The sequence below is a fragment of the Moschus berezovskii genome, chromosome 17, assembly GCF_049115385.1.
Source record: "Moschus berezovskii isolate FMDL1 chromosome 17, NW_MosBer_1.0, whole genome shotgun sequence".
NCBI lineage: Eukaryota > Metazoa > Chordata > Mammalia > Artiodactyla > Moschidae > Moschus > Moschus berezovskii.
The window spans coordinates 24,686,531-24,702,521 of NC_142476.1; the positions used below are offsets into that span (position 1 = coordinate 24,686,531).

Here is a 15,991-nt window from a genome sequence, read left to right on the forward strand (position 1 = left end):
TTAGCTTAGGCTAAACTTGCCTTGTAAGATGGCCCACACTGTCTATGAACAGAGTTTCTCTCTAAATCCCCTTCTTACCTATCAAAATAAATAAATCTAGCTTTGATTTGGGGAAAGTAATTGTACAATTTTAAATGTGTATATTCTTTGTACCCTACTGTTTGGTTGATGGTGAAGGTGACAGAAGAAGTACGGAAGAATATTGAAGTTCGCTTAAAAGAGTCAGCCGAATTTCAGACACAGCTGGAAAAGAAGTTGATGGAAGTAGAGAAGGAAAAACAGGAACTTCAGGATGACAAGAGAAAAGCCATAGAGAGCATGGAACAACAGGTAAATTAGGTTATTACCATGCCAGTAACTTTTTCTGTTGTAAGGATTTAGATTCTTTTATCTAGCTCATTAATTACCATTCAGTTATTCTCAGCAGATGCTGATTGAACACATACCTTACATAATTATTTTAGTTTTGTATTTTACTCTGATCTGTACATGTTTCCTTTTGGATACTTGAGACTACTTTATGATACTAGATATCAGTGTTGCTTTTCAGAAGCCTCTGCCTGAAAATTTACTTTTGTACACATTTTTAATAATGTGGAGTGAATGTAAGCCTGCAAAATTTGCACAATGTATCAGGTGATAAACTATTTAAACTTAATAAGTCTTTGGACTACTTGTACTTTTAAAAACCTGACTTCGATAATTTTAAAGTAAATTTGCAATTAACTCTTGGTTTTAATCTTGTTCTTCAATTTAGTTATCTGAGTTAAAGAAAACACTCAGTAGTGTTCAGAATGAAGTACAAGAAGCTCTTCAGAGAGCAAGCACAGCTTTGAGTAATGAACAGCAAGCCAGACGGGATTGTCAGGAACAAGTAAGTGTCACTCAGAGCCAGTCATTGGAAGGTGAGCTTTGATCTTAGGGCACAGTTCTTCAAGTATAGTAATGCATTTTAGGGATTGATGCATTTTATAAAACATGCAAGTTATTTCCACTCTTGGGCCACTTGGAATAAGATCAACTGATAAGTTTCAGTTCAGTTCAGTCGCTCAGTCGTGTCCGACTCTCCGCGACCCCATGAATCACAGCACGCCAGGCCTCCCTGTCCATCACCAACTCCCGGACTTCACTCAAACTCATGTCCATAGAGTCGGTGATGCCATCCAGCCATCTCATTCTCCGTCGTCCCCTTCTCCTCCCGCCCCCAACCTTTCCCAGCATCAGAGTCTTTTCCAGTGAGTCAACTCGTCGCATGAGGTGGCCAAAGTATTGCAGTTTCAGCTTTAGCATCAGTCCCTCCAATGAACATCCAGGATTGATCTCCTTTAGAATGGACTGGTTGGATCTCCTTGCAGTATAAGGGACTCTCAAGAGTCTTCTCCAACACCACAGTTCAAAAGCATCGATTCTTCGGCGATCAGCCTTCTTCACAGTCCAACTCTCACATCCATACATGACCACGGGAAAAACCATTGCCTTGACTAGACGGACCTTGGTTGGCAAAGTAATACTGATAAGTATAGATGAAAGCTAAAAGTAAGGCCAGGTTTCCTCTGCTGTCCAGGAGTGGAACGTTCCTGTGAAAGCTAAAATGGCATGAAGTGAAGAAACAGTTATCTCAAGTCACATCTTCCTAGTGGAAACACAGATTAAATAGAGACAAAACACAGACACTCACAGTCGAAAGCTGTGACGGCTTGATATGAGATGTTGAGTGCAGTTCCTGGGGAGGGAGCTTGGCGGTGCCCCGCTTGCTACTCAGGTGCTCACTGCCACAATGATGGCATCTACTGAACCAATGCTAAACACTGTTTTCACTGCTCTGTAAACAGTAGTCCTCTTTGGGTTTATTTTGTTTAGCAGAAATAGATACTAACCTAGGTCTTCCATGAAAACAAAGATACGTAAAACAGACTTTGAAGAAAAAAAGAGATGTCTGTAGAGCAATATCCATTAACAAAACAGCATTGGTAAAAGGAGAAAATATATAAAATTAGGAGTAGAAGATTAACTGTGTACTTGATCTCACTTGCAAGCATTCTTTCACTCCTGCAGTACTACACTAAGTCTAGTTGTAAAACTGTACTGTAGACAAGATAGAGATACTTTTCCTCAGCAAAACAGGGACATTTTGAAAACATTTGTAATGCATTACTGAGCTTATGCAGATTTCTATACCCCACTGTTTATAAGCTTTAGCAGGACAGAAGCACATTATTTAAGAGTATATACACACATGCACACACACATATGCATGATACTGCTTTTTATAGTTTGTTATGAATAAGAGATGATAAAACAATTAAGGAAAATGAGGATTATTGAAATGGTATAATGGGAAAGGAATACATGTAAGGATATTGGTAACGCTCTCATTTTTGTGATTGGTGATATGTTAGTAGCATATTGCTTACATACATAACGTGTATATGTATTAGCATTATTTTGAAAATGGAGTACAAGGGAAAGTTCTTCACATTGAAGGTAGATTAGACAAAAATTAATTATCATTGGCTTATTGCCAAACATTGGTAACATTGGAAATTAGAATCAAAGAATGTATCCATGATTCAGTATTCAAATAGATTATTTTCATTTCCCTTTGTCACTTTGTATATATGCATATATTTTATGTAACTGAGTTATATTTAGTCCTTATTTCATAAAGTCTGTTCCAAGTTACTACCTCATCTTTCTAAGTTTCATTTTGAATAGTTGTTTAACACTTCATCAAACAGGTACAGCATAATTTTTCATTATTCTCCTAGATGTTTTGGAACATTTAGATTGTGTTCACATTTATTGCTGTAAGTAATACAGTATGCATCTTTTCAAAGACTGGCCTTATGGAATTTTAATCTGTGTCAATGGGGCAATAATTCCTTTCAGGCTAAAATAGCTGTGGAAGCTCAGAATAAGTATGAGAGAGAATTGATGCTACATGCTGCTGATGTTGAAGCTCTCCAAGCTGCCAAGGAACAGGTTTCCAAAATGGCATCAGTGCGTCAGCATTTGGAAGAAACAGCCCAAAAAGCAGAATCACAGTTGTTGGAATGTAAAGCATCTTGGGAAGAAAGAGAGAGAATGTTAAAGGTATTATTCATGATAGAATGTTCTGGAGAATTGAAAGGTGTGGGGCTTTTTTTATTGTTTTTTAAAATACATTGGAAAATCTGCTATTATATGATAGACTCTTGGCTTATAGGATGAAGTTTCTAAGAGTGTGTCTCGCTGTGAAGATCTAGAAAAACAAAACAGGTTACTTCATGATCAGATTGAAAAATTAAGTGACAAAGTCGTTTCCTCAATGAAGGAAGGTGTACAAGGTCCATTGAATGTATCTCTCAGTGAAGAAGGAAAATCTCAAGAACAGATTTTAGAAATTCTCAGGTAAATACAATATATTCTTAATGCTTTACTTCTGTGATGAGCAACAATTATGAAGTTACACTGTAAGTGTATAAATTAGGCCAGTGGAAGTTGTATGCTATTTAGGTAAATAAATATAAAGCTCATTTTGTCACAGAGTCAGCAAACCCACCTCCACCCAGTTTGTGGTCACTTTTGACATTTAGACATATGCCGATTTAAATAAGTGAGTTCAAGTTGAATCTGATAGTAAGAACTGGAATGGATTCCTTAGAAAAGTAAGTGCCTTTCAGATTTATTTTAAAGATAGAAACCACTGTCTGTAATAAAGTATATCTCCTATTATTATTTTTTAATGAAAATAGTTTTTAAAGTGTATAATTTTGTTATTTTAAAAATTATCCAAGTTTTTGAATGTTCTGTTACTGGCGTTAATCTACTCAAATAACATCTTGTATATTTTTGTAGATTTATACGACGAGAAAAAGAAATCGCTGAAACTAGATTCGAAGTGGCTCAAGTTGAGAGCCTGCGATATCGACAAAGGGTTGAACTTTTAGAAAGAGAGCTGCAGGAACTGCAGGACAGCCTAAATGCTGAAAGGGAGAAAGTTCAGGTGTGTATCCTAAGCTTTAAGAAGGTACTCGTTGAATCAAGAGATGAACTCATTTCAGTTTCTAGTAAAAATTTAGTTTGAAATAAGCATTCTTCTTAAAGTTCATTAAATGTTAAACATTGGCACAGTATAGTGATAAGAGACTTAATGATAACCAAGACTGCCTGGTTTCAAATTCTAGTTCATACCATTTGATGTGTTACTTGGGCAAATTATTTAACTTCCTTGCTCTTAAACTTCCTTGTCTGTAATATGTGGGTGATAAAAATAGTGAGAATTGAGTTAGTGCACATGAAACTTTTGAATTATGTCTGGTGCACACTGAGTACTTAATAAATTTCAGTTATCTTTATTTACTACCATAATTATCATTATAGAAATTAGTTATCTACAGAAAATGGTTGGTTGAAATTGCTATGGAATTTTCTTTTTCTCAGCAGAGGTGTAAAATGTAGTCAAAACAGTCAACCAAAGCAGGACAAAAAGGTGTTTGGTGAATGTATGATCACAACACAAGCTCAACTCAGTCCACTCAACCAACCGAAAGCTTATTATTGCATAACCTCATTCTGAAGAGATGTAGTAATTAACTCCACATCTAGAAAGAAGGAGGTTAAGACCTTGAATCATTTGTCTTCTTTTAACTGATAGATAGTTGGAATGGCTACTAGAGAGAAACCATGAAACAGGAGAGAGTGGATAATTGAACAACTAGACTTAAGGGATTTACATTTTCAGACAGAAATGAAAAGTTACAGAATTACATCCTGTGGAGAAAACAACTCAAATTCAAATATCTCACTATGGAAATAATCAACAGATCCTCTGATTCAGTGGAGCTAACACTTGCAGGAAAGAGCAGAATCAGGGTTTCTAATGAAGACTATATTCTTTCAGTCTCTTGTGTTTTCTTTTCTATTCCTTTGGACTACATAAAGGCAAATAATACTACAAAATACCCAGCTCAACCAAGTCTTACATACAAGAAGTAATCTCAGTTCAGTTCAGTTCAGTCGCTCAGTCGTGTCCAAAACTTTACGACCCCATGAGTCACAGCACGCCAGGCCTCCCTGTCCATCACCAACTCCCGGAGTTCACTCAAAACTCTAATCGGTGATGCCATCCAGCCATTTCATTCTGTCGTCCCCTTCTCCTCCTGCCCCGAGTCCCTCCCAGCATCAGTCTTTTTCCAGTGAGTCAACTCTTTGCATGAGGTGGCCAAAGTATTGAGTTATATCAAAAATAATATGTGTACCCAAGTCAAGCAGTGTAGCCTGGTAACCATGAACAATAGCTTTAAAAATGATGAAGGTATAAACTTAATACATGCAGAAAATGGATAATTGTACTCAGAATAGAAAAAATGTTCTTCACAAGTGAACAAATATTCAGTAAAACTGCTCAGAATCAAAGTGATGAAATAATCAAGTGAAATGAAAAAGTTTCTGAAAAAGAGGGAGAAAACTGAGGACCAAAATAACATCATTTTAGAACTGTTGCTGAATTCAGTGTAGCAAGAAAAAGAATAGAAACGGGAAGGTAGAGGTCTGGATTAGTGTTTTTACCTAGTGTAAATAACTATTTGTTGGCGAGGTTTGTCGTATCTTTTTACTTTCATCTTTTAATTTCTTGAATGTTTGAACTCTTAATTGGCATGAATCACAGAAAAATATATAAGAGTCCTAAAAATTGTTTTAAAAGTTGACATTTAAATCCTTTTGACTTTTATAGGAAAGATTAGAGCTGGTAGGGAAAGATAGACCTTAATCTGTTGGTATATGTTGCTGTACACGTATGTTTGAAATCTTTAGGTAACCGCAAAAACAATGGCCCAGCATGAGGAGCTGATGAAGAAAACCGAAACAATGAGCGTAGTCATGGAGACCAATAAGATGCTGAGAGAAGAGAAGGAGAGGCTGGGACAGGATCTGCAGCAGATGCAAGCCAAGGTGTGCACCTGACAGATGAACAGCAGAGAGACATAGTTTTAGTAATGTTGCAAATAAATTTTCGCATCAGGTATTAAAAAAAAATACTGAAACTATTTTTAGGTCAGGAAACTGGAGTTAGATATTTTACCCTTACAAGAAGCAAATGCTGAGCTGAGTGAGAAAAGCGGTATGTTGCAAGCAGAGAAGAAGTTATTAGAAGAAGATGTCAAGCGGTGGAAAGCACGTAACCAGGTAAATTTAGTCAAACCCATTCCAAAACAAAAACATGTTGATTCAAAATAATAGGGTAAAATTTAAGAGGATAAAAATATTTGATGAGCTAGTGGGAAGTATTTATGTTGATCAGTGGAAGTCTGATGTGTTTGTTACATATACCTATGTGTCAGGTGTTAAGCTTATAACTAAATTTTTAAAGTTTTATTATATTGTCTGTATTTTTTTAAAAAGCTAAATTGTCTGTCTGTATTCCAAATTTAGGCTTTTGCTTTATCTTTAAAATGTTTTTGTACATGAAAAATGGATTTATATAGTTCATTGAAGCACTTTAAGAAGACTTGTTCACTGCAGTATTTTGGAAAGTGGGGGAGAGAAACAAAACCACATGGCAGAGTATGTTTGGCTTCCCTGGTGTCTCAGACGGTAAAGAATTTGCCTGCAGTGCAGGAGACCTGGGTTCAGTCCCTGGATTGGGAAGATTCCCTGGAGAAGGGAATGGCAACCCACTTAGTATTCTTGCCTGAAAAATCCCCTGGACGGAGGAACCTGGCAGGCTACATACAGTCCATGGGTTCACAATGAGTCAGACACAACTGAGCAACAAAATGCACCCACACATTCAGTTCAGTCACTCAGTCATGTCTGATTCTTTGCGATCCCCGTGGACTGCAGCACGCCAGGCCTCCCTATCTGGACCAACTCCTGGAGTTTACTCAGACTCCTGTCCATCACGTTGGTGATAACCATCCAACCATCTCATCCTCTGTCATCCCCTTCTCCTCCCACCTTCAGTCTTTCCCAGCATCAGGATCTTTTTTAGTGAGCCAGTTCTTCACATCACGTGGCCAGAGTATTGGAGTTTCAGCTTCAGCATCAGTCCTTCCAGTGAATATTCAGGACTAATTTCCTTTAGAATGGACTGGTTAGATCTCCTTACTGTCCAAGGGACTCAAGTCTTCTCCAACACCACAGTTCAAAACCGTCAATTCTTCGGCACTCAGCTTTTTTTATAGTCCAACTCTCACATCCATACATGACTACTGGAAAAACCGTAGCTGACTAGATGGACCTTTGTTGGCAAAGTAATGTCTCTGCTTTTTAATATGCTGTCTAGGCTGGTCATAGCTTTTCTTCCAAGGAGCAGGCATCTTTTAATTTCATGGCTGCAGTCACCATCTGCAGTGATTTTGGAGCCCCCAAAAATAAAGTCTCTCACTGTTTCCATTGTTTCCCCATCTATTAGCCATGGAGTGATGGGACCAGATGCCATGATCTGTTTTCTGAATGTTGAAATTTAAACCAACTTTTTCACTCTCCTCTTTCACTTTTATCAAGAGGCTGTTTAGTTCTTCTTCGCTTTCTGCCATAAGGGTGGTGTCGTCTGCATATCTGAGGTTACTGATACAACCTCACATACTATACACACACATACTATGGTTAGAAGCTGTAGCTCTGTATTCAGAGAAGTTGGAAATCTGCCTTACCTCATACTAGCTGTGTGCTTTGTGAGAATGAGGACATTAATCTTTCTCAGACAGTTTTCCTTGATTTTGTAAATGAGGACATAATCACCCTCTTCATTTTACAAAAATTGAATGAAGCAGTTCACCCTAGAAAATGCTGTAAAGAACTACTCATATCTGAATAGGATTTTTAAATTTTAGAGCCCCTTCAGGCTTTTTTTATTCACACAAAGAATCTGAAAAATCCAGAAAGGATAATCTGCCCAAGTGTATATATATTCCTTTTAAATTACGCTGCCTTCTTTTCTGGTTAATGGAATCAATTGCCTTTAGGATTATTTTTATTTTCTTGTTTTGTTTGTAATGCATGATGAATTTTTTTCCCTATATATGTCACTTTAATGAAATTGGGTATTTAATATTAAAAGCTATAGATTCTTTGGATCCCTTTATTTGACTCTGTTGTAACTATTCTGAAATGTTCCTTTGCAACTGTGAAAAATAATGAATAGTGAATGACATTTACTTTGTTTCCCCCTTTCATTTTGGCTAAATCTCTTAGCTAAACAAAGGAACTAAAGCTTTGATTTTATTTTCTTACAATTTGATGATTGATCACTATGTATGCCAGCATCTAATATAAACATAATTAGATACTCTGATATTTTAATATAGCACATTAGTTTCATAAAATTGTGTTATGCATTGTTCCTATTCTAGCATCTAGTGAGTCAACAGAAGGATCCTGATACAGAAGAATATCGTAAGCTGCTTTCTGAAAAGGAAGTTCACACTAAGCGTATTCAGCAATTGACTGAAGAAATTGGAAGACTTAAAGCTGAAATTGCAAGGTATATGGAATAACCTCAAGTTGTATACAGTACTTGGACAATCTTAAAGAAGTTTGTTTCTATTCTTTATGTGATGCCCTAATTGCTTCCTGACTTTAAAGAGAGTGGAAAGTGCTGGAGCTCTTACATGTATCTTTCCTTTTATTGCTTTAGAAAAACAAGCGAGTTGTCATTTAGTTTTATGCCTTCATATATGAATTATTTCTCCATACTTGATTACTTTTTAAACTACATAGTTGGTATGAATCTAAAGCAGACCATTTTTTTAAATAGTCAAATTAACTTTTGCAAGTAGATTTTTCTTTTTTCTTTTGGTTAACATATATTCATGAATCCATTTTGAAAGTTTTTTTATAAAGAAGGGTTTTTTTCTCTTTTTTTGCTGCGCTAAGTCTCTGTTTCAGCATGCAGAGGCCTGTTGTGGAGCACAAGCTCAGTAGTTGTGTCTTGCATGCTTCTCTAATTTGGCTTAGTTGCCCAACCAGGGATCAAACCCATGTCCCTTGCTTTAGAAGGCATATTCTTCACCACTGGACCACAGGGAAGTTCCTAAAGAAAGTTTTTAAATGAACTTATAATGAAGTATATTGCCTTTTAAAGATAAATGTAATATTAAAATTAATGTTTGTGGCTTACCTCTTGTAAGCTTTATTGTCCTTTGTCCCTATCTTAGCCCCTATTTTTGTGATACTTGACAGCTTACAAATTTTTGTCATGTTTATTCTCTTTTTTTTCATAACAGTAGTCTGGCATTTTTAGTGGGAGAAATATTACTTAATTTAAAGATGAGGAAGCTAAGATTCAGAAAGGTACCCAGGCTTACTTCTAAGGTTAGTAACGATTAACAACATGCTCTTAACTCAGAGGTCATCTGATTTCAAGTTCAGTTCATGATAAAAATACAGGAGTTGGCAGACTATAACACACAGGCCTTTCTTTGTACAACCTGGAAGCTAAGAATGATTTTTACATTTTTTTAAGTGTCATAAAAAGAGGAACACATAGCAAACACTGTATGTGGCCTACAAAACCTTATGTACTTACGTAGATTTTGCTATCAGGCAGATGTGGATTAAACTCTGGGTACCACACAGAGTAAAAGTGTGCATGTTACTTAACAACTTATAGCTCAGTTTTTCTCATCTCTAAAATGGGTATATATGGCATGTAATAAGTCAGTCACATTTTTCTAAAGTACCACAGGTTCATAAGTTAAGGAATTCTCTTTGGAAGTGTGTGTGTGTGCTTTTCTTAGAATTTTCTAAATAAAACACACACTAAAGCAACACAATAAAAATATAACTTAAAAGGTTTTAAAATTTGAAAAGTCTTAAATATTTAGTCTTTCTGCTTTATCCCATCTGTTTTGCTTAGATCAAATGCATCTTTGACTAACAACCAGAACTTAATCCAGAGTCTAAAGGAAGATTTAAATAAAGTAAGAACAGAAAAGGAAAATATCCAGAAGGAGTTAGATGCCAAAATAATTGATATCCAAGAAAAGGTTAAAACTATTACTCAAGTCAAGAAAATTGGACGTAGGTACAAGACTCAATATGAAGAACTTAAAGCACAACAAGATAAGGTATTTTTGAAGTGGTTTTCTTTTTATATATCCTATATATATATAATTTTTTGATATATACAATTTCGGTCTACACAATTTATACACAGTTTTATATATATTTAGATATATGGATATGCATATTTGGATGAGTCTTACAAAAACCTTATTCATAATGTTTAGTTACTGGTTTTTAATCTTATATGAGATATATTATTTAGTTTAAGATTAGCTCTTTCAGTTCAGTTCAGTTCAGTCGCTCAGTCGTGTCTGACTCTCCGCGACCCCATGAATCACAGCACGCCAGGCCTCCCTGTCCATCACCAACTCCCGGACTTCACTCAAACTCATGTCCACAGAGTTGGTGATGCCATCCAGCCATCTCATTCTCGGTCGTCCCCTTCTCCTCCCGCCCCCAACCTTTCCCAGCATCAGAGTCTTTTCCAGTGAGTCAACTCGTCGCATGAGGTGGCCAAAGTATTGCAGTTTCAGCTTTAGCATCAGTCCTTCCAATGAACACCCAGGATTGATCTCCCTTAGAATGGACTGGCTGGATCTCCTTGCGGTACAAGGGGACTCTCAAGAGTCTTCTCCAACACCACAGTTCAAAAGCATCAATTCTTTGGCGATCAGCTTTCTTCACAGTCCAACTCTCACATCCATACATGACCATGGGAAAAACCATAGCCTTGACTAGACGGACCTTTGTTGGCAAAGTAATGTCTTTAGTGTGTCCTAAAATGAACTATAAATTCATAAAGAAGTAGTAGTAAATGCTAGGCATTTTTATTTAGTTTCCCAATTTCAAATTTTGTTCCTTTTCAAAACTATTTTCTTGTAACTCATTAAAGAAGTCATTTAGCTGATTAAAATTATATATATCAAAAAGTGCTGGTTTCTTATAATTGATCAGGTTGTGTTATTTTAAATAAGTATTCTGTGTTAACCATCTATCAAAAAGAATTTTTAAATCTTTGTTGTACTTTAGATTTTTATTTTTGATTACCAGTGGTAAAGAACTTGTATATTGACTTGGTTGTGTATTTAGCACTTGTTAATACGAAGAAAAAATTTCAAAATTCTTACCCTCAGTTAACCACTGTTAATACTTTAATGTGCTTTCCTTTACATATGAATGATTTGTTTTTCTGGATAATTCTATCTAGTGCATCATAGTTTTGGTTAGCTGGTTAATACCTGGTATTATGGAAAGCCCTAACCTATTTAACTAGCAGCTTACTCTTGGACATTAAAGTTGTTTTATAGAAGATTTATTTATGAATACCCTTAAAGATAAATTTCTTTACATACTTACTATTTTCTTCGATGAATTTGAAGAATTACTGAATATAAATGTGCAAGTGTGTTATTACTGTTTGTCATCTTAGGTCATGGAGACCTCAGCTCAGTCTTCTGGAGACCATCAGGAACAGCACGTCTCAGTCCAGGAAATGCAGGAGCTTAAAGAGACCCTAAGCCAAGCTGAAACCAAGTCAAAGTCACTCGAGAATCAAGTGGAGAACCTGCAGAAGGTATGAGCGGAAGAGAAGTGAAAGGTGTATGTTCCTAATTGTTTTCTTGTTGAAAAGCTGGAAAAATACAGTGGAATATAATTCAGTCATAAAGGAATTTTGAAAAAAGAAAAATGTGTTAAGCACTGATACTTTCTCTTATTTAATGGAAACATGCATATTTAATTTTTCTTTGAGTGACTTATGTATGCAGATAATACCTAATCATCTTGCAAGTGTCCACTTACTTGATTACCATTTTATATCATTTAATCTGAACAAATTAATAAGTTTTATGCTTTAAGTCTATAGGGGATGTAGTTACATTGATTTGCCTGAATTACACGGTTAATAGTTTGTCTTCATATTGATGTGGCTGAATTACACGGTTAATACTTTTTCTTCCTTTAAAAAAGACTTTATCTGAGAAAGAGATAGAAGCAAGAAGTCTCCAGGAACAGACTCTGGAGCTTCAATCTGAACTTGCACGACTTCGTCAGGACCTTCAAGATAGAACCACACAGGAAGAGCAACTCCGACAGCAGATAACTGAAAAGGAAGAAAAAACAAGAAAGGCCATTGTAGCAGCAAAATCAAAAATTGCTCATTTAGCTGGTAAGTTTCTATATGCTTTATGATTCAAATTTGATGGTGAAAGTTGGTTATTTGATACAGGCTTACAGTTAAATGGGAAAGAAAAGTAAATACTACTAAGTGACTTCTGTGTATGTGTTTGCATACTTTAGTTTATTTAATTGAATTCAAATTACAGCAATTTTAATTTTCAAGTAATAAGGATGTCCTTAATTTATGATGTCTTTCTTGTTAACTGATAGTAGATAGGGAGTACAGCTGTCCTTCTGCTGTAGTGTGTAACTATTACTGCCTTCTGATGGTAACCCTTTGGGTCCATAGTATACTGTCCAGAGGACCTTAGCTCAGTGAGTTGTCTGTGCCTCACTTCACAGAGGGCCCCATTAGCCCTTCAGGGAGAATATCATGTCAGCTGTATGAGGATCCCAGTGCTACAACACTCAGGGCCTTACTGCACCTTGCTTACCAGTCTGCTAGTAGGTAAATAAAATGACAAGTAGGTTGAATTTTATTAAGAGCAATTTTTTAAATGGATCTCTAAGATAGTGTCCCTGGCAACCTATTTCATTAAAAAAAAAAAAAAGTTGCTTAATTATCCTTGAGTATCTGCTGTAAATTATATGAAATGAAAATTTTATAGTCTCTGATATATTAAAAATATTTAAAGGCCATATAAAAGGGCTCGTGCTGATTAGTTTATGGTAGATCCTTTATCTTTTTTGAGATCTTAGGAAAAGCTGAGTTTTTTTAATTTTGGAGTATATTTTATATTGGAGTAATAAATGCATTTTTAAAACTTTGTTTATTGAAATGTAGAGCATATCACAATTATTGTAGATGCTAAAGTTCAGGAATAGAATCCAGTACAGCCTTTGAGTACTTATCAAGCACATAGATATTTTTTGTTTCCAGTTTTTGATTATGATATTAATAGAATGTTGTGGTTACTTTTTTAGGTGTAAAAGATCAGCTAACTAAAGAAAATGAAGAGCTTAAACAAAGGAATGGAGCCTTGGATCAGCAGAAAGATGAACTGGATGTTCGTATGACTGCTCTCAAGTCCCAGTATGAAGGTCGAATTAGTCGCTTGGAGAGAGAACTCAGGGAGCATCAAGAGAGACACCTTGAGCAGAGAGACGAGCCTCAGGAACCTACCAATAAGGTAATCAGCCGGTTCTGTTTAAATGGCAAATCATTTTTTCTCTGTACATTTGCTGTAAGATGTCTGGTGATTTAGGAGCCTCTGTCAGAGAGAATGAACAAGTAAAATATTTTGATGGCATTGTTGGGTGGACTTTTGTAGGACCAGCATGATAATCCATAGTTTTCTTTCTGTAGGTCCCAGAACAGCAGAGACAGATCACGTTGAAAACAACTCCAGCTTCTGGTGAAAGAGGAATGTGAGTTTTGTTCTTTGGCAGTCTGTTTACAGTCTGTTTCCTGCTTTTCTTTTAAAATATAGGGAGGACCTAGTGATTTTGGGGGAGAAAAAAAGTTTGCGTTATAAAATTATATACTTGAAGAGCAAGAGGCTGAGGTGAGACTGAGGTTCAGTAATCAACAGTTAATACGTTCTGCCTTGCCAGGATGCACCACTGTAGGGTATTTCCTGCACAGTTTCTAATGCTTAAATTCAGAACTTCTTCAGTAAGAGTTTCATAATATTTAATGAACAAAAAAATATAAAATTGTACTTACTGTCTTTAAGCCTGGTGTTCTATAGTCCATGGGGTCGCAAACGGTTGGACACGACTGAGCAACTGAACAACAATAGTATTTACTGTCTTTAATTTTTTTCCTAATCTGCCAAAAATCTACTCAAGGCAGTGTTAGGAAAACAGTTAATAAGGTTTGAATGTGTATTAAGGTAATAATTACTGGACATTCACTTCAGTGAGCATATGTGCTTTACTTCTGATGGAGTATTTGTGCTTTATAAGGAATGCTTGTAGTACTTTTTGTGAATTATTATTTCCACATTTTTCTTTCCATAAGTGCCAGCATGTCAGACCCACCAACAGCCAACATCAAGCCAACCCCTGTTGTGTCTACACCAAGTAAAGTGACAGCTGCAGCTATGGCTGGGAATAAGTCAACACCCAGAGCTAGTATCCGCCCAATGGTTACACCTGCAACTGTTACAAATCCTACTACTACCCCAACAGCCACAGTGATGCCCACTACACAAGTGGAATCGCAGGAAGGTAAGTGAAATAATAACAGATCTAATTGAGCCATCACTTTTCTTAGATTTATTACGAGAAAAAGTGAAGTCGCTCAGCCATGTCCGACTCTTTGCGACCCCATGGACTGTAGTCTGTAGACTGTAACCAGGCTTCTCCATCCACGGGATTTTCCAGGCAGGAACACTGGAGTGGGTTGCCATTTCCTTCTCCAGATCTTCCTGACCCAGGCATTGAACCTGGGTCTCCCGCATTGTAGGCAGACGTTTTACCGTCTGAGCCACCAGGGAAGTTAAGATGAGTGTAATTTCAAGGATAAATGAGACTTCCACTAAAGCTATTGTCAGACATTATAATAAAAGTAAGCAGTTAGTATTTTCAGGTGCGTGCCTCCTGGGTTACTTGTTAATATAGCATATTTCCTCCCTCCCATCATTTGTGCTTTGTTTTGTTTTCAAGCTAAAGAAAGAGGGAAATACACCCTTATAAATATATGTCATCTTTTTCAGGACCATGTATTTCACCTCTATGGGCTAACAAAGATGATATGAAATCCACTTTGGAAAACCATATTAAATCAGTGATTCATCCTAAACATCACTCATTAAAGCTATCTGATCTTTTCATTTTTTTTCTCCACTTTGTTCCCGTGTCACTTTCTTAGTCATTACAGTAATTAAACAACCACATTTTATTCCACTTGGAATATGTTTTAATTCCACTTGATTGAGCTTCTCAAGTACAGGAATTTTGTTTTTCATTGTTTTAATTCCTTTACCTAATCTCAAGATAGGTGTCAGTAAAACTTTACTAAATACGATTCCCGTAGGTTCTTAACAAATTTTAGAATTCAGTAAATTATTTGTGTTTAAACATATATAAAATTATATGTGCTATGAAAGGACAGAATATTTCATTTGAACTACATTCAGTAAAATGATTTGAGATATATTACCAGTTAAACTTAGTGGTTATTTTATATCAATTGAAAACAAAATGATACTTAAGTCTCTTTATATCTTTTTATTTGGTCATCATTTGAAAAGAACAATGGATGCAAAAACAGTTTCAGGTATTTATTTATTTAATTCAACCAACAGTTTACTGCACACTACCGTTTCTGTCACACAGGCAATACAAAGATGCATGATACATTTCTTTTACCCTCAGTGTTTTTATCTAATGAGTGAAGGGAGGTCTGGACACAACTATGCACAGTGTCACCTGTAACAGAATAGGGAAGGGTAACCCCAACTTTGGTGAGAACAGAAACCTTCATGCAGTAGCTGCTCTAATTGTTTTTCAGCTATGCAGTCAGAAGGGCCTGTGGAACATGTTCCAGTTTTCGGAAGCACAAGTGGATCTGTTCGTTCCACCAGTCCTAATGTCCAGCCTTCCATCCCTCAACCCATTTTAACTGTTCAGCAACAAACACAGGCTACGGCTTTTGTGCAGCCTACTCAACAGAGTCATCCTCAGATTGAGCCTACAAATCAAGAACTATCCCCAAACATAGTGGAGGTGGTTCAGAGTTCACCAGTTGAGCGGCCTTCTACTTCCACAGCAGTATTTGGCACTGGTAAGACTAATTTTAAAATGATGTTAGAGTAGACCTGTGCATTTACAGTTTCTTGAGTATATTATATATCCTGAATATTCTTTGGACATACTT

The 15,991-nt window shown here is 36.2% G+C and overlaps 1 protein-coding gene across 1 annotated transcript in view; it reads left to right on the forward strand.

The window, feature by feature from the left end:
- The window catches only part of TPR (translocated promoter region, nuclear basket protein), a 65,360-nt gene that overhangs the window by 27,004 nt on the left and 22,365 nt on the right, over positions 1-15,991 (forward strand). The window contains exons 24-38 of the mRNA XM_055419087.2: positions 178-330; positions 758-874; positions 2,890-3,093; positions 3,206-3,390; positions 3,838-3,985; positions 5,797-5,934; positions 6,037-6,168; positions 8,337-8,467; positions 9,842-10,052; positions 11,420-11,563; positions 11,959-12,157; positions 13,093-13,298; positions 13,475-13,536; positions 14,132-14,340; positions 15,626-15,898. Coding sequence (XP_055275062.2) covers positions 178-330; positions 758-874; positions 2,890-3,093; positions 3,206-3,390; positions 3,838-3,985; positions 5,797-5,934; positions 6,037-6,168; positions 8,337-8,467; positions 9,842-10,052; positions 11,420-11,563; positions 11,959-12,157; positions 13,093-13,298; positions 13,475-13,536; positions 14,132-14,340; positions 15,626-15,898 — 2,512 coding nt within the window. The remainder of the gene's footprint in view (positions 1-177; positions 331-757; positions 875-2,889; positions 3,094-3,205; positions 3,391-3,837; positions 3,986-5,796; positions 5,935-6,036; positions 6,169-8,336; positions 8,468-9,841; positions 10,053-11,419; positions 11,564-11,958; positions 12,158-13,092; positions 13,299-13,474; positions 13,537-14,131; positions 14,341-15,625; positions 15,899-15,991) is intronic.